The 25,603-nt window shown below is 43.9% G+C and overlaps 1 protein-coding gene across 3 annotated transcripts in view; it reads right to left on the reverse strand.

The window, feature by feature from the left end:
• Positions 1-24,066, reverse strand: part of slc24a4a (solute carrier family 24 member 4a) — a 32,141-nt gene extending 8,075 nt beyond the window's left edge. The window contains exons 1-11 of one of the 3 annotated variants that reach the window (XM_066674800.1): positions 23,552-24,066; positions 18,259-18,369; positions 7,607-7,683; positions 6,591-6,665; positions 6,135-6,219; positions 5,925-6,028; positions 5,515-5,589; positions 5,375-5,400; positions 5,233-5,286; positions 4,680-4,738; positions 696-865 (exon numbers count right to left, since the gene is read on the reverse strand). In XM_066674800.1, the coding sequence (XP_066530897.1) occupies positions 696-865; positions 4,680-4,738; positions 5,233-5,286; positions 5,375-5,400; positions 5,515-5,589; positions 5,925-6,028; positions 6,135-6,219; positions 6,591-6,665; positions 7,607-7,683; positions 18,259-18,369; positions 23,552-23,681 (966 nt within the window). In that variant the 5' untranslated portion in view covers positions 23,682-24,066. Of the gene's footprint in view, positions 1-695; positions 866-4,592; positions 4,739-5,232; positions 5,287-5,374; positions 5,401-5,514; positions 5,590-5,924; positions 6,029-6,134; positions 6,220-6,590; positions 6,666-7,606; positions 7,684-18,258; positions 18,370-23,551 lie in introns of all 3 variants that reach the window. The other 2 variants (XM_066674791.1, XM_066674782.1) reach the window with 2 other exon arrangements.
• Positions 24,067-25,603: the final 1,537 nt, after the last annotated feature.

Raw genomic sequence — 25,603 nt, forward strand, 5'->3', positions numbered from 1 at the left:
ACGCAGGGCTTTCTCTGGTACAATTTCCACGAAAATAAGCACGGAAAACTTGTGAAAGGGATTACATCAGAGGACCAGATTTGCAAATCCCATCCTCGTGTGGATGGAAAATATTTCTACTTTCAGACTTACGGTGCCACCTCTGCATCAGCCTGACATTCCATTCTGTGATCGGCAGTGTGCGGGTATTTATAGTTAAGAGTTAAATCCCTTGACGCTTATTCTCTGGACACTTGCTGGGAAAGCCTGGAAAATGCTTAACAAAGAAGGGCTGAGTCGGTCGGTCACAGGGATTGTTCCTTGAGGCTCATTTTAATATTGGAGTACATACATTTAAAATTTTGTGGACAACATTTCTGATGAATAAATAAATACATGTTCTTCACTGCTGATGTTCAATTGCACACACACACACACACACACACACACACACACAATTTGGAGGAGCAGGAGCCCACAAAGTTAATGGACAACAGACATCAATTCAGCCGATATTGTGTGAAGAACAGCTACTGTACTCAAATGATGTAAACTAAAAATGCACTAAAATTGAGATATTTATTTCTCATTGGACAGCGGTGATATTTAAAAGTAGCTATGGGAAGCTTTCAGACACTGAGGAGTAGAAATGTTGACCTGCAGGTTGAGCTTGTGCTGCAACACGGGCCGAGAGTAGAACATGGAACCGCTCTCACCTCATTGATGATGAGTCGGCTGGCCATGCGCAGACGGGTCTTAGGGCCGAAGTGGTTGGTGATCATCACCCTGAGGCCGGCTTCGGGGAAACGGTAATTTGGAGGACTGGAGTTCATCATTTCATCCACCATTACCACGGAGCCTCGGGTGTACATTTTACTGGGCTTGACTGTAAAAACAGGAAAGGACCGTGAGACAATGTTTTTACACAAAAAACATGTTTTAGACCATAATACTGTAGTAAATATGTGTTTATTCCAAGCTTAATTCCTGCAGTAGCTGAGAGAGGAGCTGGTGGTACACTGTGGTACATCCCCTTCTCTTATATCAGCATTTTATAATGATCTGCGACCAAAGACGTTTCAGTTTGGAAAACAGAATATATCCTCTCACTTATTAAAATAGCACCTGTGTAAATGGGCCTTCATTTTCCTGTTACACTTGACATTTACATAGAGATTTTCCTGGATTCCAATCTGATGATATCATGTGCTGTAGAGGTTGAAATCCTTAAAAATGCTGCAACTTCACATTGCACATAAACTGCTGTATTATTTACTGAAGCCTTTTTTTTGGCCACCACCATGAGTCAGTGAGTTTGCATCTAAAAACGACATTAATGAGGTTACGTTATTAATTATTAAGGATAAAACTACTCCCATGACACCATGGTTAGAGCTGCCCACCGCTCCAGGCACGTGTGCTCACTGCCCCCTAGTGTTCACTAAATTTGCAGCTAGGGCAGCACAGTGGAGCAGCAGGTAGTGTCTCTGTCACAGCTCCAGAGTCCTGGAGGTTGTGGGTTTGAGTCTCGCTCCGGGTGACTGTCTGTGAGGAGTGTGGTGTGTTCTCCCTGTGTCTGCGTGGGTTTCCTCCGGGTGACTGTCTGTGAGGAGTGTGGTGTGTTCTCCCTGTGTCTGCGTGGGTTTCCTCCGGGTGACTGTCTGTGAGGAGTGTGGTGTGTTCTCCCTGTGTCTGCGTGGGTTTCCTCCGGGTGACTGTCTGTGAGGAGTGTGGTGTGTTCTCCCTGTGTCTGCGTGGGTTTCCTCCGGGTGACTGTCTGTGAGGAGTGTGGTGTGTTCTCCCTGTGTCTGCGTGGGTTTCCTCCGGGTGACTGTCTGTGAGGAGTGTGGTGTGTTCTCCCTGTGTCTGCGTGGGTTTCCTCCGGGTGACTGTCTGTGAGGAGTGTGGTGTGTTCTCCCTGTGTCTGCGTGGGTTTCCTCCGGGTGACTGTCTGTGAGGAGTGTGGTGTGTTCTCCCTGTGTCTGCGTGGGTTTCCTCCGGGTGACTGTCTGCGAGGAGTGTGGTGTGTTCTCCCTGTGTCTGCGTGGGTTTCCTCCGGGTGCTCCGGTTTCCTCCCACGCTCCAAAAACACACATTGGTAGGTGGATTGGAGACTCAAAAGTCTCCGTAGGTGTGTGTGTGAGTGTGTGTCACCCTGTGAAAGACTGGCGCCCCCTCCAGGGTGTGTTCCTGCCTTGCACCCAGTGATTCCGGGTAGGCTCCGGATCCACCACTGCCCTGAATTGGATAAGGGCTACAGACAATGAATGAATGAATGAATGAATTTGTGGATATTATTTTATATTCAATTAAAGATTTCACATTTGAAAGCAATGTTCATGGAACAAAAATTTTAATAAGCTCTGTATTTCAAAGTGTATCACAATTCAGATCCGGGGGTGAAATACAGTCCACTCACACTCCCCGTACTTTGAGTAGTTTACACTTTGAAAACTGTCTGCTGCCTTCTCTCTAAACACTGCTTGATATTATATGCTTAATACAAACTGCTGTGTTTGTGTAGAAACTGGTGGTCATTCCAGTCAGTGCCCAGTGGGACACTCTCTCTTCCACCGACCTGCCTGAACCAGTCAGTGTGCTTGGAGGTGGTGATGCAACAGTGTCCACACCAATGCTTTCACATGTGAAATCTGTCTGAGTCCTTTAAATCATTCATTAAAACCAGATACAGAAGCCTTATTCGGTGCATGTTAACATTACTGTGTGGATCTGGAGCCCAGCAAACCACACACTGTGAAACAAGACCCCCCAGTATGTATTTTGTGGGGAGTCAAAAAACACGGGATAAAATGAGCCTTTCTGATTCTGCTCTGCTTCAGACGTCAAGTGCAGAGACTTGAGAATTGCCCTGCCCCATCGTCTGAGTCTGAATCACAGCGCTGGACCCGCGTTTACGTCAGAGCGCAAGGACGAGGTTGTACGCGGCAAAACAGACACAACAAGTGCGGAGAAATAAGAGCACCGAGTAAAAACTGAGAAAGCAAGAATGAAGAAGAAAGAGAACCAAGTAAAAACAGCTAAAAACCAGAGCCTCTGCTCCTCACTGCTGTGCGCTCGGGGTCAGGGAGAACAGCGAGCGGCTCATTATCATTTAAAGGAACAAGGCTTTTTTAGACAGGGGGAGAACACTGCTGTGGGGCTCGTGGGGTTTGGACCAAAGCAGGTCACAGATGTTTCCTTAAGAAACAGAATTACTTTTGTGATTTTTACAAATTAATTAATTAATTAATTAATTCATTCATTCATTATCTGTAACCCTTTTCCAGTTCAGGGTCGTGGTGGGTCCAGAGCCTACCTGGAATCACAAGGCAGAAGGCGGGAATACACCCTGGAGGGGGAATTTTTACAAATTACTATATATATATATATATATATATAATATTAATATATATATTAAGTATTACTTAGTTCTCTTGCCAATCATCAGCACCAGCCTCATAAAGTACATTTTTCCTCTTTTGCAGTTTTACAACTTTTGGTCCATGCATTATTGCTGGCATAAACACACACACACACACACACACACACACACACACCACCAGCAGAATGCACGCAAATATACACACACTACATGCACACTGTATAAAATATGCAGTTTGCTTCGACTCCCATTACCACACTTGCACTACAGCACAACAAATGCACACACACACACACACACACACACACAGAGACAGACACACACAGAGACACACACACCTCCACAGACACTTCACCTTTAAACACACCTACTACAACATTACATAAATGTTTTAAAGGCCTGTGGGAGGATTAATCACACAGCAGAGAAAGACACGCACACGCTGAAGTGTGCAGTGGGAGGCAGAGTCCAGGGAGGGTTTAGTAAGGCTAAACAGACAGGCTTCAGCAGCAGGGCTGCTTAAAAGAACATGCGGGTTACAGCAGCACTACGGAAACACACAGCTAATCAGCAAGCAAGCACCGGCTCACACGATCCGTGCTGCCTTAAGTCTAGGGAGGCCGATTGGTCTGTTACCAATATGTGTTATTCATTTTAATAGGGAAATTACAGCAAATAATAATAGCCGATAAATTTGTGCCCTATTTTTCGATTGGTTTAGATTCAAATTTATTGTCATTACAAATGTACAAGTACAAGGCAGCGAAATGCAGTTTGGCATCTAAATAGAAGTGCAATAAACAGCAAGTGAAGTATATACAGTATCAACGGTACATACAATTTAGGTGAATACATTATTGAAAGTACTATATGCACAATATAAAGGTAGGTGTGCTACTGATATATATACAGATTGAAGTGTTATGAAGGCTCCTGAGGCCCCTGGCGGAGCTCTCGGATGCTGTGGGCACCTCAGTGAAATCAATCCTGATGATTCAATTCTTGAATATCGGTTATCATTATCAGCCGTGGACATCCCTCTCATTAATAGCTACTGTGTGCACGATTAAAGCAGGAGTGGCTCACATTGGCAAGAAAGAGAAGACAGAGTGAAGTTAGCCTCGCGAAATCATGGAGGATTTTGGCTTCTGTTATCTTGATTGGAGTAGAGTGAGAGCAGAAGGGTGAGCGGAGGATTCGAGCGAAGAGAAGCCTGTCTAGTTACCCTTACCTGTGCTGAGTAACGGCCATGTAGGATCATCCCAAAACTGCTCATAACATGCATTACCGTCCTCCAGCTCGCTGATCGCTGCATTACCGTTGGCGACACCCTTTTTGTCCTTCCCTGAAAAGTAGTTCTGAATGCTGGTGTTGAACCTGAGACAAACACAACAACGTTTAGATTTATTTTTCTTATGTGCACTAAGTTCCACATGTTTTTGTGTTGGTTGAATTTTGATTTGGTTACATTTGCATAGCCATGGACATGTCCCATAAGAAACAAACCTCTGCACATTATAAATGTCTGTGTTGATGAATTCCAGTGCAGGTTTCATGCATCCTTATACATTATTCTGTCACAGGGGGAGCCACTGATCCGCTTGCACTACTACAGATCCAGCCCCACAGGACTCAGAGGAACTCTGGCTAGAGACAACTTTAAATCCAACCTGGAGGAGTAAGGTGGTCTTACACTTGAGGGAGAGGACACATCAAAGCCTTTTTGATCAGCTTTGCTCCGCACCGTGGACAGATGCTCTCTCCCCGAGCAACTCAGTTCATATCCCACCTCAGGCGAGTTTAAAGCTCTGAGGAACACTCTGTGTTTCGTTTTTTAAAGCTTTAAGTGTATTAAACCATTGAGAACTCACTTCATGATGACAATGTAACCGATATACATGACCATCAGCACCAGGCTCTCCCACCTGTGAGGACAGAAGAGTGGTCACCTGGTTACAATCCTTTTAACAGACCAAAGGATACCTGTGCTTTGATGATGTGGAGGGCACTTACCACACAATCACTCCATCGTATATGAACTGAAAGAACAAGAGAGACACAAAAATCAATGAGGGTATAACATGCAAGCAATTCTATACAGAAAATGTACTCAACACATTGATACCACTGTTTAAAACTAAGGACATACTCACTGCAATTAGAGCTGCCACAGAGAGGGTGTAGTAGAAGGAGTCTCGGAACACAGAGTACTTGGTAAGATAGACAACCTTCAGAAGAGAGAGAAATTAACACCTAGTCATATTCTGTACTGAACTTATCATTACACACTTTCTACAGATGTTCTGACAGGATTAAACACCATGCGGTTGTAATATTCTCATATCAAAGCTTATACAGCGTCCCAAACAATCTGCACTAAGGATTAACTGTGGGCTTGAAATGATATGGTTTCATTTGTAAATCTCCAGTGCAGTCTTGAGATGTTATAGCAGCTTCATCATCATTCAGTAACAGCGCTCCTCTCGGGTGATATTGGTAGATCATTCTTGTGTGATATTGGTAGATCTGAGGAAGGTGTACACACACACACAAAGACACACACCTGTCCAGCAAACATTCCACACACAGCAATGATGCAGAGGACATTGAAGACAGCGGAGCCCACGATAGTCCCCACTCCAACATCGCCATGTGTTATGAACACACCTGCAGAGCAAACTAGAGTTAGCACCCACAAGTACCGCACACAAGCTCACATGGATCTGTGTTTGTGTGTGTGTGTGTGTGTGTGTGTGTGTGTTTGTGCTCTCACCAATGATCGAAGCAAACAGTTCTGGGGCGGAGCTTCCAGCCGCCATAAATGTAGCTCCAGCCACGTCTTCACTCATGTGCAGTTTCTGAACAAGTGAGAGAGGAGAGAAAGATGAGATACACACAAACAGTTTAAATGTTCCCAGTTCAAGTCACATTTGGAATGTTTTATAATGTTTTAAAATGGAAAAAAAAAAAAAACCACAACAAAATGACCAAGCTCACAAAATAGTGTGTTCTTATACACAATATAAACGTTACCTTAGGTCATGTTATCTTTTAAATAGTTATCTTTTGTAACAGGACATAGTGGCATGATGTATGTGAAACCATCAATAAAAAAAAGTCATTGTTGTAGCATTTTTAAACTGTAGTAAAATTCATGATGTTATATTTTTACTGTAGTTTCCATCCCTATAAAAAACTGCCCACCCCATCACTCTTCCAAAGCTCTCACCTCACAGATTTTCTCCAAAGACGTCACAAAGTAGTCATCACACACTATTGCTAGAGCCAGAAACATGTACATGGCCTACAGCAAAGAGTAAAACATGTTATTTGAGAATAACTTTATTCATACAGAGACTTGCAGGCATTAAAAAGTGTAATTACGTAGAGGTTTGAAGCAGGAAACAGCTGTTACTGGTGTGTGTCAGTATTTCAGTGATGTAACTGTATGTAGGAGTACACGGCTATAGCTGGTGTGTGTCAGTATTTCGGTGATGTAACTGTATGTAGGAGTAAACGGCTGTAGCTGGTGTGTGTTAGTATTTCGGTGATGTAACTGTATGTAGGAGTACACGGCTATAGCTGGTGTGTGTCAGTATTTCGGTGCTGTAACTGTATGTAGGAGTAAACGACTGTAGCTGGTGTCCATCAGTATTTCGGTGCTGTAACTGTATGTAGGAGTAAACGGCTGTAGCTGGTGTCCATCAGTATTTCGGTGATGTAACTGTATGTAGGAGTAAACGGCTATAGCTTGTGTGTGTCAGTATTTTGGTGCTGTAACTGTATGTAGGAGTAAACAGCTACAGTTGGAGTGTATCAGTGCTGTAATTATATGCATGATCTGTCTTAAACAGGAACGTTGAGGTTTTTGTAATTTCAATTCATAAAAACACACTGGGCCAGCTTTTCTACTGCTCCTACTTTGATTGTGAAACTGCAGAACCATTCTACAATGACTATATTGTGCTTGAAGTATGGCTAGGGTCAGTGAAGGCTTGTTTGTGGGTTTTTCAGCTTGCAGCTGATGACAGCATTCGCCCCAGGGGCTGTACACTCATGGTGTTTTCAGTTAAACATGATGACCAGCCTCATGCACGACAAAGAGCTGACAAACTATTTATAATCATCATAAACTTGTCAGAGACACACCATTTATTCTGGAGGAAGAGGTCAAACATGATGAGAGGTTAGAGTTTGACAGCACACACACACACACACACACACACACACACACAGCTCTCCTACCCCGAGTATGTGCAGCAGGACAGCTCCTCGTGTGCGCTCTTGGTTGGTGAAAATATCCTCAGGGAACTCGTGGATGGCTGAAATGCGAATAAAAAAATACAGTGCAGTCTGTTAATAAAAGGATAGAGACATATTTTTTGTCGTTCTGTATTTCCTCCTGTACAATGATGAAGTGACGGTCTGGTTTAATTTAAGGGCAGTTACTGTTTTAAATGAAACACGTCAGTGTTAATGTAACACTCCTATTAAAATAACACTGTCATATTTGGTATTGGAACACACTGAAAGATCCACTGAAATATGCCAAGCCTTTTTGTTTCAGGGTTGGGTTTGCCTTCAGTAGGACTGTCAATTTAGAGAGTGGATCAGACACATCAGTGCTGCTGGAGTTTTTAAACCCTGTGTCCACTCACGGTCCACTCTGTGAGACACTCCTCCCTCATTGGTCCACCTTGTAGACGTATTGACAATTTCACAAACCTTTTCTGATTCTTTTTCCTCATGATGCTCTCTGACATTACTCCGGTCCTCCAGTTTAACAGATAACAGATGCAAATATTATCCAGAACAAACAGCACCCCTTAACCACAATAAAAACACTAGCAGACTGCCTTTCTGAAGTGGGAATAACTCACATTAAAAAGACCCCTCTCCAAACCCTATTAGAGCAGACAGCTTACACTTAAGCTTCACAGACAGGGCTTCATCTCACATCGAATGTGCTGGAGTATAACGGAGGCAAAACAAATATATTGCCACTGCCCAATTACAAATGGACTCCACAGACTATAAATAGTTAAACTCCCAACTGTTCAAATCTGCGTAAAGATGAACAGCTTCCATAAGAGATAAGTAAAGAGTAGAAACAGTGTGCAGTGCGAGTGGATCCGTGGGGACCAGCGCTCCAGGCTCTAGCATAGGGCTCAAGAAACAATTGATGCAAGAATAAGAAAGTGAATGCAAATTACAACCCAGAGACAGAGAGCTGACTTAAAGGCCATAAAATGTAGACAGTGCACCAAGCAAATCACATTCAATGCCTTTCACTGAGAAAACACTCAAGCAACAGAGAAAATATATTCAACTTCTGCTCATTAACCCGCTAAATTACGCAGTTTTTCACTCTCGTTATTGTGCGTTACGTCAGCTACTGAAAAATTCATGGCAGTAACTGAGGCAGTCTAAAATCTTAAAATCGATGACGGAATAATAACCTGCAACTTCAAAAGGTCTCGAATTAAACACACACACACACACACACACCTGTGGCCAGTTTCACACACACACTCAGTCACACATACGTCTGTGAACACAAGCTACTGACACACTCATACTCATATACACACACACACTTTTGGACAGTTTCACACACTTACACAAGTCACTTACACACTCACACACACTCCCATCTGTGTACACTTTCACACACTAACCCAGTCACTCACACACACACACACTATCTACAAACGTGTGTTTTCACTGTGAGGGGGAACTGGAGCCCTTGGAGGAAACCCACACAGGCACAGGGAGAACAAACCACAGTCCTCACAGACAGTGACCAGAGCAGAGGATCCCATCCAGCACGCCAAAACCCCGGAGCTGTGTAGCAGCGCCCCCTACCTGTCGCACTGATGCACTTTCCACACAGCACCTACAACACACCTGAGATTTTGGAGCTAATCAGCCACACTGGCACAGACCTCATTTGTTCTCAGTGGTGCATTTATTTCAAAACTGCCCCCAGCTCGCATTTGCCCCCTGGCAGAGCAGTGTGTCAGTGGTCCCCACGGGCTTTAGCTGGTCTTGGACGCTTGCTTGGTTCATCTGTCGCCCACAGCTCTGGCCCCTGAGCCTCGAACCCCTCGAGACAACGGCCCACGTGTCACTGCTCCCAAACACATCATCCCATTCTGCCAAAGGCAGCCCCACTGCACTGGCCCCGCAGCCTGGGGGGTTCCCTGCTAAAGCCCAGTGCATGGAGCACAAAAATACTCTCCAGAATGGGTGTAATCCATATTACCATCTGCTGCTTAGCAGCAAACAGACCCTGATCGTGCTGTTATTCATCTGCTTCTTCACACGAACAATCATGTTCAGCAAACACACAACTCATTTAAAGCCAGCGTGTGTCCTAAAAGCATTTAAAACATGAATAACTCCTGCCGGTAACAAAGGACAAGTCCTGAACTAGGAGTAGACGTTTCATCATCTTCATTCTCCTCCTCCTCGACAGAAATCAGCAGCAGAGGCTTCATCAATCAAGCAGTGAAGAGGCATTGTTGCCCTGATCACATTTCCTTACTTACAGCCAACTCCACCCCTGACACACACTGGACACGAGAGACAAGTCGAAGGAGACTACAGCCCCAAGGTCATCTCCTGGGAAAGAAGAAGATCTCATGGAAATATCAGCTGATGCTCACACACACACACACACACACACACCTCATACAATCAAAGCCATATGTAAAAGATATGGGCTGGTTTTGTGATGGTATGGCATTGCAAACCCCATCCCTTCACTCAGAAATCAAACTGTTGTTTTGTTCTTTATTAATTTATATATATTTATTTGATCGTTAATTGTAACTGTTTTTGATTAGTTTACTATTTAAATTTACTGTTTTTATATATATATATATATATATATATATATATATATATATATATATATATCTCAATCTCATGTCTGAATAACAAAATTAGAACCTGTAAAACTTTTGAGACACCTGCTGTCAGAAAAAAGAATCACAGCCTTGAAATCAGCCGAAAATGTCCCACAGATTGGAGCGAAATCAGTGTAAACCAGTCTTCACTGGAATTATTTAAATGGTTTAAGAATCCATAATATATAAAAAGCCAGGACAGTTCTAGGTAACGTCATGAAAGAAGGGTTCTGTGATTTAATCAAATGCAAAGAATAAATAAGAGTGGCAGCGGTCAAATGACTGGTGCTCTGCGCTTCTAGTGTTAAAGATGCATCCATCATTTGTACAAACTGAGGTCCTGACTCTCTGAGATCATAAAAAATATCACTAAGCATTTCCAGGGTAATCAAAGGTCTGGCTAAACCTATCACTGTGGTCAATTCTGGCCTCCTAATGATCCCCATTTTCAAATAAACCAGCCCAGCCACTCCCTCTCTTCTCCTCTCTAACTAATAGCTAATGTGTGGTGAGAATAATGGTGCAGATCTGCTGTTGGCGTATCGTCCTGTTGGAGGTTGCATGTTGCTGGTGGTTAAGGTGACTTCCTAATGACCACCTTAAAGCACTTGGGGGAGTCTCAAACAGTGCTGGAGTAGTCTAAGTATCAAAGCATATCATATCATCCCTAGCTGAGCAGGTTGTTCACATTAAGCGCTTGTGCGTTGGACCTTAATAGGCCATCAGTGGAGCCCCTGGATCCCCCCTACTGTTTGTTAAACTGTGGGAGTTGCTTCTTTCCACATTGATGTACTTCCCAGATCTCCGGCGGGTGATCCATTAAAAGTGTACGGTGGATCAATAATTAATACCACCACCATTACAGACTCTAGCCGACTCTGTGTGTTTTCCATCTGTAACAGGGCTTTTACGCACAGGCCTCGTTAAAGAAACCCAGGAAATGGGACAAAATAAAGTGGTGCTTGAGTGTGTACATGTTAATGAGACAGTACAAACTATGAAAGAGGAGAAAGGTGGTGGGGATGGATCTCCCATGACTTCCCTATCAACCTAATCCATCAGTTTTTGTGTAAAACATGTACCTCCATTTTTGATTGGTTTTAGTTTACTACATCACTTGAACACAGCGGCTGTCATAATGAAAGCAGCAGTAGAAATGCCCCCAGCAATCATTAGAATAAAATCGTTTACACTAAAATGCTTCTCTTTTAAAGTCATGATTTTGGAGATACACTAAGAGAGGATTTATTAAAGGGTTTAGGTCTTTTTAAATATGACTCTTTACCTCCGTTTCTTTGAATAAGTCACTGTCAGTTTTTCTGGTAATTTATTGTCTGTGTACAATTCCACTTACTTTGATGATTTGTAACCTTAAGGTTTATCATTACATTGTAATAAACCATGTATGTTCTTCTCCAGAAGGAATGAAAACATCACTGTGTGTAGCAGCGTCCTCCCAAAAATAAACTTTCGATTTTAGCTGCAGACGCTCAAGGGTTTCTTGCTTATTCAGGTTACACTCAGCACTGCGGCCTCCACAGCGCTCTCTGAATCTGATGCCCACATCTCCATACAAACAGATCAGCTCCTTTTTTCTCCTTTTTCTTCTCACTCGCTCCTTTTGTCTCACTCACTTTCCCTCAAGAGCGTTGTCCCATTTTGGGAGACGATGGATCTATAGAGGAACTGCTAAAGATTAAATTAACAGCAGGCTCTTTCAGATCTATCCACAGACGTATCCAAAGATACCTCCCCAAGAAAAATAGCAGATGTTTATAGCTGTCACTGTAGTGTATTAATCGTAGAGCAAAAAGCAAAACAATAACAACAAACTTAAAGGTGCGGTATATGATTCTGGAGAAGGTGTGAAGATATCGGAATTCGACAGCAAAACAAACATTGCTCCTTCCTAAGCTCCACCTCCAAAATGTGTGCATGGAGCAGGTGCTAAATATAGAGTGTCCCCTGCCCATCCTATTCCCCCTGTCCTGTCCATGAGCAAGACACCCCCTGTTGCTGATTGGCTAGAAAAGTGTTGGGTTTCTCAGTCCCAGCCACTTTGTTTGTTTCCCATTTACAGAGCTACAAACTGACCAGAGAGCTAGCGAACTATGCAGAGCCTTCTGGAGAATCCAAAATTCTTTATAAAATACACAGTAGATTTCTTATCTGGCCTCTGTTTCATGCCAGAAACTGTACCTCCTGAAGACCATAACAGTCAAACCCATGTCTGGGTCTTACTTCGATGGGAAACAACCCTATCATAAGAAATTTTAGATGGCAGCTAGAGGTGGTGCTTGTGTGGCCAACAGGGGGCATTCTGTGTGGACCCCAATGCCTCGGTGCAGTGACAGGGACACTGTACTGAATGAACAGCCTGTCCTTTGGATGAGACGTTATACCAATGTCCTGACTCTTTGAGGTCATTACAGACCCCTGGGTGTTTTCCTGTGACTGCAGTGTGACTTCTGACCTCCTGATTGTCCGCATCTTCAATAAGATGTAAGCGCTCTGGTGGTGCAGAAATGCATTGTAGATGTGGAACCATCATTCCTTAATTATTCATAGTACAAGAGAGAGCACTAGATTTAAATGAACTCTAGGTAGTATTAAACTTAAAGTTACTTAAAGATAGTATTAAACCTTATAATTACAGCTTCAAAATCATTGTGATACTTCACTGAGCTGTAATAGGGCCTCTGTCATTGCTAATTCAGGCTCAGCACTGCAGAAACTACACTATGGAACTGTAGTTCTGCTGTAGAAGTGAACTAGACTCTGCAGCTGTAAGGATTGGCCAGAAGCACAAACACCAAACCTTACTTAGTGTTGTTTTAAGGCAGGCTTCATCCAGAAGGAAAGTGTTTATTGATTACATTTAGTCTCCCTTCTTTTGTTTACACTAGTAAACTATCAATATAATATCTGTAAACCCTTCTCTTTTCAGATGGTGAGAACGTGTGAGGTCTCAGTTAATCCCTGCTGGACACTCACACTTTCTAGCGGGCCACTGGCTGTGACAGAACGGTGATAATTACTGCTGCCCTCTTCCCCTGCAGTCTTTAAGGGAGCCATAGGGGCTCTTTAGCACTTGTGTCAGTACTGGACACGGTTCCATTCTTAGGCAGGACTGAACTACATAAATATACCACCGACTGTTGCTTTAAAAGTGTACCTGAATGATTCAGCACAGCCAGTGCCTCCAGCAGTGCAGCGTTTCAGAACAAGGGTTCCCAAACATACACCGCACTAAAAGAAGAGCTCTCTAGCGACTGCCCGGAAACATGTCAGTATTTAAAATGCAAAAAGAAGGAGATTCTGTTAAACAACTTATTTTCAAAGAGGTGCTGGTTACTGGGGAGATGAAACATTAACAGTGTTGTCATACACGCTGGAGGCAATACCTTTTAAGTCAGACGAATACCCCCACCCAGCACGCTCTGCATTAATAACGCCATCATCCATCTATTCATCATAGTTTCAAACACACTGTGGAGGCACTGTGCGGAGGTGCCTTTAACAGGCTCTTATAGGGCACACGTGGGTTCGCCTTTCTTCTGGAGAGATAAATACCCACACAGGTCTGACGGCAGGTCACAGCTCAGCACCTCCACCCGTGTGTAACGTGGCACGGAGGAGTAATGAAATAAACACACTGCTCTCTGATGCCTCGCTGTTCAGAGCGCTCAAGCGCACGTGTTTTTTTGACGGAAACGGGAAGAGAACAGTTATTTTGGGCATCCCAGTGATGTTTGCCTTGTGAGAATTCTGCACACACACACACACACACACACACACACACACACACACACACACACACACAGAGAGACGTTTCTCAGTTGTGACAGCCAAAATGACCTCTACTTGGCCTTCATCTCAGCAGGCTGCTGATGGGGATGGACAGATCTCAACTTTCCCTCTCTGTCCTTGTTGATTTGTCTTTCACACTCTCTCTCTCGTGTCACACACACACACACACACACGCGCACACATATTAGGCGTGTGAATCTCATCTCACAAAGACTAAATCTGAATAGAACTTTTAAAATAAACGATGCACCTGAATTCTGCCCATTATTTCATTGCACAACAAATAGAAACTACACTGTAGTTTAATGTTTAGAAATCTGTGAATATTAATGTCTTTGCACATCACTACAGATTAATAACACTCCATATTCAGTGTTAATAATTAAAGCCAGTGCTTGTTGGTTATTTAAACAGGACTGGACCCAGATTTATTCAACATATTTAAATTGTAAATTGCAAAAATAAATATTGGTCAGAAACATCGCAATTAGATTCTTTCCCCTAATTGTTCAGCACTAGTTCAGCTCCATGGGGACCCTGGGTTCACGGGATGAAAGATGCAGCAATGCATTCTTATAACTAATGCATCTGTTTACACATAGACACACACACACACCCACACACACACACACATCGTCTGACTCTTGCTGGGAGAAGTAAGTGTAGAATCTATACACTCAGAGCTTGACAGGCGTGTGAGGCGTTCTGCTGAGCCAGTGAGCTCAACAACCGACTGACTCCATCTCGCAACCTTACACACACACACACACACACACACACACACACACACACACACACACACACACATTATGAGCACAAGCAGCAAAAAACCAAAAGGCAGACTCTATCAAGCTGCGCTGACAAGTGCTCCTGCTGCACTTGACTCATGCAGAAACGCAATCCCCCAAAACGCTCAGCTGTTTAGCACCACGGGTCAGAGAAATGGCTGTGGCTCCTCGCTGACACTACACCATACCAACCCAACAGTGCTCCAGCTGTTACATGTTTGCACACTGGAACTGTAATACACTGCAATACATTCGAGCATTGTGGGATACCCAGCAGCACTGGTGACTGAGGCCGAAAGCAATGTTTGTGTTGAGGCTTTCCTAATGCGATTCTGCCTTCATTTAACTAGAACACAGACATCGCCCCACTATAACTCTGAAATTAACTGTAAAATATAAGAGCAGTGTTTTATTATAATGTTTTTAGCAATATTTATATAAGTATAAAACCTCAATATGTGTTCATTCATTCATTCATTCATTACCTGTAACCCTTATCCAGTTCAGGGTCACGGTGGGTCCAGAGCATACCTGGAATCATTGGGCGCAAGGCGGAATTACACCCTGGAGGGGGCGCCAGTCCTTCACAGGGCAACACAGACACACACACACATTCACTCACTCCTACGGACACTTTTGGGTCGCCAATCCACCTACCAACGTGTGTTTTTGGACCGTGGGAGGAAACTGGAGCACCCGGAGGAAACCCACGCAGACACAGGGAGAACACACCAAACTCTTCACAGACAGTCACCCGGAGGAAACCCACGCAGACACGGGGAGAACACACCACACTCCTCACAGACAGTCACCCGGAGCGGGAATCGAACCCACAACCTCCAGGTCCCTGGAGCTGTGTGACTGCGACACTACCTGCTGCGCCACTGTGCCGCCCTCAATATGTGTTGTGCTACAAAAAATGATGAACTTCCAACTGAGAGGCAGCTGGGAAACACTCTCTTTGATGACTCAGGGTTGAGGCGAGAATGAAGCCAGCTGAGAAAAAACAATTCCCCAGAAAATGCTCTCTTGGTTTGCTCTGGGTCAAAGCAAGAATAAAGCCAGCTGAGAGAAACCATTCCCCAGGAAATGCTTTCACTAACAGCTCTGGGTTGAGAGAAGCGCATCTGTCTGATGCTCTGCGGAGCTGCTGACTTGCTAAAAGCCATTAACTGGGTTTCTTCTGTACTTATTTGGTCAGTCATGAGATTTTATGAGAACGGGTAAGGTTTAAAATCTAATTTTCATATAATGGACTGTCCTAATTTGTTAATCGCTCTTTCAAAATGTCTTTAGTTTATCAATCATCCCTAATAATCACAGTATCAGAACTGCTATATAACAGATACTCAATCTAACAGCAATACTTCACAAAACCTGTCATTAACACAAAATATACATGGAAAAAAATGTCAGGCTTAGACAAACTAGACACATATGAAAAGCCTGTTCTGACGGCAAACCACAAAATGTCCTCAAAATATTGTCTGTAACTCAGCAATTAAAAAATGTAGTCATTCTCCTGAAGCAGACTAGTTGAAAGCATTCATATCAAGCATCAGCATCCTCTGACTCCACTCACTGCACTAGTTCCTATTGCACATCGCAAGCCTGAACCCAACACATCTTTATATGCCCATGTCATGATTCTGCCTCTCCGCCCTCAGCCTCCAAGCTCGTGTTTGTCTTTCTTTCTGATGAGTAACAGAGAAAAAAAGAGTCATTTGATACTGTTGGGGTCACGGCGGTGCTTGAGAAAAAGAAATGCCTAAAATAGCTCCCTCCCGCTGCCAATTATACTCTGCACGAGGCAGCTCCAGCTCCAGCAGATTTCTTTCCCCCCTATGATGGCTCATAATCGCATTCACCCGAGTGCACTGGCTCCTTCAGCGGTAGTAACCACAACAGCCGGATGGATGCAGAGGAACGTCTCTTTTTCCGTATGACCAGCTTCCGTAGGAGAAGAGATCTGTTTACTCCAGTGGCAGTTGATTCAAAAGATGAGCTGACATCAAAGGCACAGATCAAATATGCTCTCATACATCTTTGTAGAGATCTGCTTTGTAGGTCCGTAATTGAATTTATAAAGTAAAGATTACGATTCCAAAATCTGACTGAGCCAAGTTCAAAGTCTCTAAATAATCTATATACACACATCCATACATTAACAAAATCCTGAATTAAAACATTGTTCAAGGGCACTTCAGTTGTGGATCTTGAGGGAGGAGAAAATGCTGTACATTCACTTCCACTACCTACATATTTCCTGTCGCTATTGGGGATTTTCCACTGCATGATAACTACACTACTCAACTCTACTGGACTCTACTCTCTGTTTGGTCCATGGGGTGGTTTTCCACTCCCACAGCTCCTCCCGAAATGTATCCAATGTTGTCTCAAACCCCATCTCTAAGGGGAACAGCGGGTTTTGGAACTTCAACAACGGCGGCGATAACGTTAAGCGGTGTTTACTCATGGTGTATTGTCATGTTGTTGTTGTTGTAGTTTGGGACTGAACACAGCTCTGTCATCAGTTCAGACAGATCAGTAGAGTTCGTTCCTTCCTTGTTGCAGCATCCAGCTCTCGCTGGATTCTTTCGCCAGCCACCGATCCAAGGAGCGTTTGAACCTCTTCAAAAGACCACGGCGTAATTTTACGAGCTGCCGTCGTGAGTCGGATAAAAACAAACGTGATCTCTGCTGCAGCTGGAGATTTTACAGATGGAGAGTTGGTGCTGGTCGTCTGCGTTGTGTGGCGTAGAGTGACGACTCTCTCTGGACAATCAGTGCTCTGCAAGGTTTACACGCCACGGTTTAGTCCCTACTCGGCTCGCTCTGAACCACGAGAGAACAGCGACTAAACAAGAACCCGCTTCCAGAACCAGGACCCGATTTAACTAATGAAAAAGCACAAAAGCTGAGTAGAGTCGAGAGGAGAAGATTAGAGCTTTATGTTCCTTGTATTTTATCAAATGTTTTCTGTTGACACTCATAGACCCAGTAATCCATGAGCAGCACTGTGATAAAGTAATTTAGTCACAGTTACGGGGGTTTACTTCATTTTAATTTGGGCCTAACACACTTTAACTGTGATAAAATGACTGTAATGCACAGTTTCCTTTGGCTGATTGCTCTACAGACACATTAACCTTCACAGATGACCACATTCAATGCTTATAATTCAGTAACTACATGGAAAACAACACAAAAACGATCATGACTTAGTGAAGTAATAAGAGGGAATAATCGAGGTCTGGACCCAGCAGCAGGTCAGTGAATATTAGACTGATCTGAACAGGAGGAATGGAATTGGCTGCTTTATCACAAAGGCACACAGCGGAGGCTGAGATGTAGGGGTCAGTGAGTCTATGTGCATGTGCAGTATTACCAGGCTCTGAGCAGTTCTTTTCCTCAGTCTCATTGTCCTCTATGGCCATCAGTCTTCGACTCAGATGATCTGAGTGAGGCGCTGAGCTCTCCTCCAACACTATCCCATGACCTGAAACAACCACACACACACACACACACACACACATATAAAACACTGATCAGAAAGCAAGAAATTAATCTAGTATCATGTTGTACTTCGCCGTGTCACAATAATCACATTATTGATTTACTGTACAATGCACAATACCTCAGAAACTGTTGCTGACCTCGGGGTCGAACACTGTGTTTACTGTGGGTTTATGTCCATAAGAATAAAAGTCTCCAGTGGTTTTATTTGATATATGTTCCATTTATTTTCTCTGTTTAAACATGTTTTTTATTTCAGTTCCAATGTCTGAATATTCTTTCTCTAAAATGTCTAACATTTTTGCTGAAAGCTCATCACTCTTTATAAAGTGTGTAACTACATTATTGCGCAATAAACAAAATACCTTAACGACATTTAGATTTACATAATGCCAATAAAAGAAAACATGACTAAAATTATTCAAACAATTAAAATGTTATAATAAATCTAAAATGCTATTAAGTTATTTACATATAAGTGTCGTAAAATGGTCTTATAACATTATTTATCACGATTATTTCTGGGACAATATATCGATCACAAAAAAAAGGCTACCGTGACAGCCCTAGGTGGAGATCTATGGACAGTTTTCCTTATGAAGGACATGGTTTGGATTCTGGTTCTTCATTAGTGTTATAGTGTTATAGCAGGCCAAGCTGTGGGAATTAGGCTTAGGTTTTCCATCCCTCCTCCAGATTGGCCACAAGTATTAGACAGAGGACTGGTCTGATGACCGTGAATCAAAGAACATGCATTCACTCCTTTAAATCCACAATCCTCTGAGAGGTTTAGGATAATAAAATAATAGTAAATGAAACAATGGCTGCAAAAGGCTTATGCTATTATACGTGTTAGTCCCTGGCTGAGGCAGAAGGACTGAAAAGGCTAATTCAAAAGAATTCAAAGAAATCCAGGTCTGAGGACATTTCTGAGCTTGGCTGAAGAGTCGGGTATTCCAGCCGTCACGTTTCGCTCTCCATTGTTCTATTACTCCGTGGCCTTTCCAAAAAGAGAACAATCGGCTATGTGCCTCGCTCGAGGATACTTCAGCCTTGGATGTTGAGGGAAAAGAAAGCCTTGTTCTCTCAACCTCCCTCAATTATTCATGGCAGTCCTAAGAGTAGAACCTGTGACCTTCAGGTCCCCACATCAGGGGTGGAATACTGTATGCAAAATACAAACCGGACACCAGGGTTCTCAGGGTTAGATATTGTAGCATCAGTGGTTCAGTAAATTGCACAACCTTTATGTAAATATTACACAAAATACTGTAAAACATTTTTAAATAAAACAATGCCAACTTCTCTGATTAATATAATGTCACCTACTGTTCACTTCACTTGAGCTTGAATTTAAAGGAACAATCTGTAATACTGCAGTCCGTATTCGTGTCTGTACACAAAACACATGCGGGTTGCCAGTTTCAGGAAACCTACGCAACACAAGTTTAAGGGCTTCCTTCACAGCTAAAAAGAAAAAGTGCCATCATCCACTTATTTACACAGAAAAGTAAGCAAAAGACATAAAGTGAAGGAGCCACTACCATTACTTTTCCTGTATTTACCAGATTAATATCTGACCTTCCATATTTTCATATTTCACTAGACGAAGCTGATGTAATCTTGCTCATTGATTATAACTTCCACCTTAAATGTCATGGTGTTTTGCTTGTTTAGTTCCACCTTAAAAAGGTCATTATTATGTTATCTATATTTGTTTGTTCACTTCCACTGATTCATACCTGGCAACCCAGGGAGTGGAAACTGTACTGTGATTGGGCATTGGACTGTGAATATATCACTGACTGCTCCTTTAAGAAATTCTGAACTTAGCTAATTCTTTGACCCAGCGTTGTCATTAATATTAAACTAACTGTATAATCTTGTTATTTTTAATTGAGTATCATCTCCACACCGGCCCGGCTAAACATCACTGACAGGGGCCACCCTTGGGATTGTATCATTCTGAGGGGTCGGCTTTTCTGAACATGTGACTAGTTTCTCAGGAATGAGCGAAACCTGTAAACACTCAGCTCTGAGCCACATTCATCTCCGAGGGACAGACCGGCTCCTGATAAGCCGGACCCTAATACTGACTTATCAGCTATTCTCTACAACTCAGCAGAGGGTTCAAGAGTCTCGTCAGCTTTAGATCAGTCACGGAATTCCTTGAGGCTGCTTTAATATTAGTAATATTAAGGAGATATAAAATGCAAAAACACCAGCACTTATTGACCCTCAAAATACACCTACGCTTCCTTTACTCACTGCAGCCATAGAATTAATTCCCCCATTCAGTGTCCTGTTTACTCCATGGTCTACCAGGAGGGAGCCTGCGACAGACTCAGTCTGTGTTTAAATTAGACTTGACGGATATCAATTTTCAAGGCAGTTAAACAGACCAAGACTAGGTGTAACCTTGGTAAAACTCACTCAGTAGCGCAAACCCATCCTGGCAGATGGTGGTTACATATATATAACCAGTCCCTAGAGAACCAGCACCTGATGACTTCTGAAACTGAGCAGTGGGTTTAAAGAGGAAGTTGTGTGTGAAAAAAAGTGATGTTGGAAGGGTGTAAGTTAAGGGGGAAATCCAAACATAAATGTAAACAAGGGCATTTATGACTGATGTGAAACTCCACCTAGAGCTACTTTAATGTGAAGGTGACAGTAACCAGGGGGACAGAGTAAACAACACAGAACAGCTTTAAGCTGATGGAACTCTCTTTGCTGTATGCAATAAAGCCTCTTTTATAGGCAATAAATACTTAGGATTTCTAGTTCCTTTCACTGCTAATTTCACTTTTAATACGAACATATGATGAAAACTCCATTGCTCGGTGCATGTGCATATTAATACAGAGATCTGGAGTCCACCAACCCGCACACTGTGGAACAAGATAACAATGAAAACACAGGATAAAACCAGCCGTTCTGATTCTGTTCCGTTCCTGACGTCAAGTGCAGACACTTTAGAATGGCCCCACCCCCTCGTCTGAGTCTATCCAATCACAGAAGTGGCCTTTAAAGAAGAGGATAAATGCAGCAAAACAGACAGAATGAACACGGAGGAAAAAGAGCGCTGAATAAAAACAGAGAAGGAAGAGAACACAGCAAAAACGTCTAAAAACCAGAGCTTCTGCTCCTCGCTCTTCACTGCTATGCGCTCAGTTCGGGAGGTGAACAGCGAGCATCTCATTATCATTTAAAGGAACAGGCGCTGAGATGTTTCCCTCAGACTTAGTAATGAACAGATGCTTAACTGCATAAATGTATAAGCAGTAGCCGCCTGCTGGGTATGTTTCCTGTCAAGGAGAGTCCAGGGGGGAACCAGGAAATGTGCAGCAATGGGTTCTTTATTTTGGCGAGCGTGTTCTCTGTCTACTCCAAGACAATCAGCTCAATCAGAGACAGTGAAACACACCTTTAAAGTGTGTGTAAAAGTGCACCACGCTTTCAGGTAATCAGGAAACAAACCCTCACTGCTGTTGTGTAAGAAGGGTCAACATACACTGTGTAAACACTGTGAACAGTGTCCACTATCGTCAGAACAGGTATCACTTGAGCAACTTTCTGATCATCTAATCAAACCATCAGGTGATCTGAGCTGTCGTGAAAGGCAGCTGACCCCTGGAACTAAGTTCCTGAAGAATGAAAGATACCAGCAGAGGAATCCAAACAAGAGAAAACAGAGCAGAGATACGGTATTTACTTACACTTTTACACACTCTGACTTGAGGACACTAAGTAGATGAAAGTATCCAAAAGAGGACAAAGAGGACATGCAGGAGGAGGAAGAAACAGAGGTAGGAAAACAAGAATAAGCAAGAGGAAAAAAAGGAGGGATTGAAGAGGAACAGGACGAGGAAAAAACTATAAATGAATGGGAGGAGAAAAATGAGGTGGTGGAAGGGAAGAAGCAGCAGACATAGGGAGAGAAATAGAGGTGAGGTGAAGGATGGGGACAGGTGGAGGACCAGATGGAAGAAGATGAGAACGAGAGTGAAGACCCACACTCGTGTCCGGTAAGAGGATAGTGAAGGGCTGAGTGCATCCCCACCCCTAAACAAAAGAAGCCCTCTTCTATTCTACTTCTCCTTCATTGTATTTGGGCTGATAACTTTATTCAGTAAACATCCGCTCCCCCAGTCAACAAACCAGAAGGCTCTGTCCATGGGTTAAGTGTTGGATCCACATGTGGATGCCCTCCAAGGTCAGTGAGAGAACCAGAACCCAGAGTGAGGTACACTGTCAGAAATACTGTCACGTTGGTGGTACCCTTAAGGGAACATATTCTGTACATATTCCCTTAAATTAGGGAACATAGCTGTACTTTATTCTATATTTTAAATAGATTTTAAAGCTGAGTTGGTGTCATTCCCCCGTTTCATCTCCAAGTCTTTTATTATGTTCTTTTATTCTCCACAGTTGTATAATGAATGATTACAGAGATCCCCCTCTCCTTCTGGAGAAGAGAAGGTAATGAACCTTTAGGAAACACAACTGGACTTTAACACCACTGCTGTACCTTTAAAGATACACTACACTGAGTGTACCAAGTTGTCCACGTTCATCCGATGCAGGCGACCCACCTGAGTCCAATTAATCACTCATGTTCCCACCCAGCCTCAGACCCCATGACCACTAAACACTGCATGAAAACTACACAACAGGCGAGCCAATAGAAACGCTCTGAAATCACTCTAAATAAAGACCTTTTAAGACCTATTTTAGGTAGCTTTAAAATCTAATAATCAGCATACCAATTTTTGTTAAACCACCTTTTACTAATTCTTATTCCTGTGTTCAGCTCATTCTTTACATCTGTTGTGCAGCACCTCAAATCCTGACCAGTATCCATTACACAAGGCGACCTCTAGTGGCCAAGCAAATGAACCACAACAACAAAGATAGGCACCCCTGTTAACCAAAGTGCAGTTTTTAAACAATTATTCTCAGGCCCAGAAGGCACTGCTGCAGCTGTCGTTGTTACAACAACTGTTATTAATTGTGTTCTTCCAATTTACACCTCAATGGTTGTTGTTATCACATGAATTAAAATCGACTATTGTACCTTTAATGCATCGATTAGCTGCAATAGTGATAAATTTCCTTCAGCCACAGCACGAACCGCATGTTATCCCTCTCCCACAGTGACCACTCACCTGATCTGCTGAGGAGGGCGGACATGCTCCAGGCCGCCAGCAGGACGCTGCACACGAAGCACACCTGCACAAGGAGCATCTCCCTCCGCTTACGCGCCCTGAACAGCCGGCCCAGAGCCCGGTATTCCATCCTGGAGCCGCGGAGTCTCTCCCTTAGATGCCTGCGAGAACCAAGCGGCGGGAGGCGCAGTCACAGCCCGGCCGAGGTTACCAAGCGTGCGCGGAGGAGCACGGAGGACATGCGGCTTTCTGGGGCCGGGTACCGCCGTCTCTGCTCCTGCTGGCTGAAGGTTACCGTGACTCTCTGACGAAGCCCTCGTTCCTCGACGGTCCCCTCGGTGTGCCCCACAGTGCTCTGAAGGACCGCAGACTGGACCTGAGTCAGTACCGCAGCTGTCTACCGTTCCTCCCCGCGAGCATCTTCCACAACCGGGGCTGCAGCTATCTCCTCCAGAGCTACAGCACAACACCTTACTCCCTCTCTCTCTCTCCCACTCTCTACTACACTACTCTGTCTCTCCCCCTACTCTCCCGCTATCTCCCCTTTACACATGCGCCTGGGACTCCTCCATGTGAGAGTGTGTTACGCTCCAACACGTGATAGTGTGGACGGCCCCCACTAAACAGCCCACCTCCCTCCCTCCCTCCCTCCTTCCCTCCTTCCATCCAAACGCCCCCAGCTCTGACGTCCGTCTGCCTGACCCTCCAGCTCTTCACCACACACAAAAGCCTGTATTTCCAGTTATTAGACACCACACATGATTAATGAATTAATTCAGCTGGGTGTAGGGCGCCGCACCTGGGGACACAGATGTATAACCTCCTAAAAACAGTATGAAACAAAATGGGATGGTGTGAAGCAGCTGCACATGAACATATACATAATAAGCATGCTCAATGCCAAGCGTGGGTTAGACGGATATAAAGCAGCTGTCCTGAAACCAAGGGGGATGGGGGACGGGGGGAGGGGATGGGGTTTGTTTGCCGACCCCTTTTCCAAAAGGTACAGGGGAGTATTATAACATAAACAGGAAATATTATAACCGGCATATCCGACTGTTTCTCACATGTACACACACAAACAGACAGTTGAGCCATGCGCTAGAGCAGGGAAATGCATTATAATTAAAATAAGATCCAGTTGTTTAAATCCCAAATAAAAGTTCCTCAAACAGTACATTGATTACAATCAGCACCATTTCATTCATTCATCATCTGTATCCCTTATCCAGTTCAGGGCGGCAGTGGGTCCGGAGCCTACCTGGAATCACTGGGTACAAGGCACGAACACACCCTGGAGGGGGCGGCACTCCTTCACAGGGCGACCCACACTCACACATTCACTCACACCTATGGACATTTTTGTGTCTACAATCCACCTACCAACGTGTGTTTTTGGAGCGTGGGAGGAAACCCACACAGATATAGGGGGAACACACCACACTCCTCACAGACAGTCACCCGGAGGAAACCCACGCAGACACAGGGAGAACACACCACACTCCTCACAGATAGTCACTCGGAGGAAGCCCACGCGGACACAGAGAGAACACACCACACTCCTGACTGACAGTCACCTGGAGGAAACCCACGCAGACACAGAGAACACACCACACTCCTCACAGACAGTCACCTGGAGGAAACCCACGTGGACACAGAGAGAACACACCACACTCCTCACAGACAGTCACCTGGAGGAAACCCATGCGGACACAGAGAGAACACACCACACTCCTCACAGACAGTCACCCGGATGAAACCCATGCAGACACAGAGAGAACACACCACACTCCACACAGACAGTCACCCGGAGGAAACCCATGCGGACACAGAGATAACACACCACACTCCTCACAGACAGTCACCCGGAGCGGGACTCGAACCCACAACCTCCAGGTCCCTGGAGCTGTGACAGAGACACAACCTGCCGCCCACTATTTCACCTATTATAATTAATTATAATAGGATAAGGTACAATTCTACTAAAAAGTGTCCACAGGTGCGAGTGAATGTGAGACTGGCACCCCCTCCAGGGTGTGTTCCTGCCTTGTG

This window comes from Hoplias malabaricus, chromosome 1, assembly GCF_029633855.1.
Source record: "Hoplias malabaricus isolate fHopMal1 chromosome 1, fHopMal1.hap1, whole genome shotgun sequence".
NCBI classification, from domain to species: domain Eukaryota; kingdom Metazoa; phylum Chordata; class Actinopteri; order Characiformes; family Erythrinidae; genus Hoplias; species Hoplias malabaricus.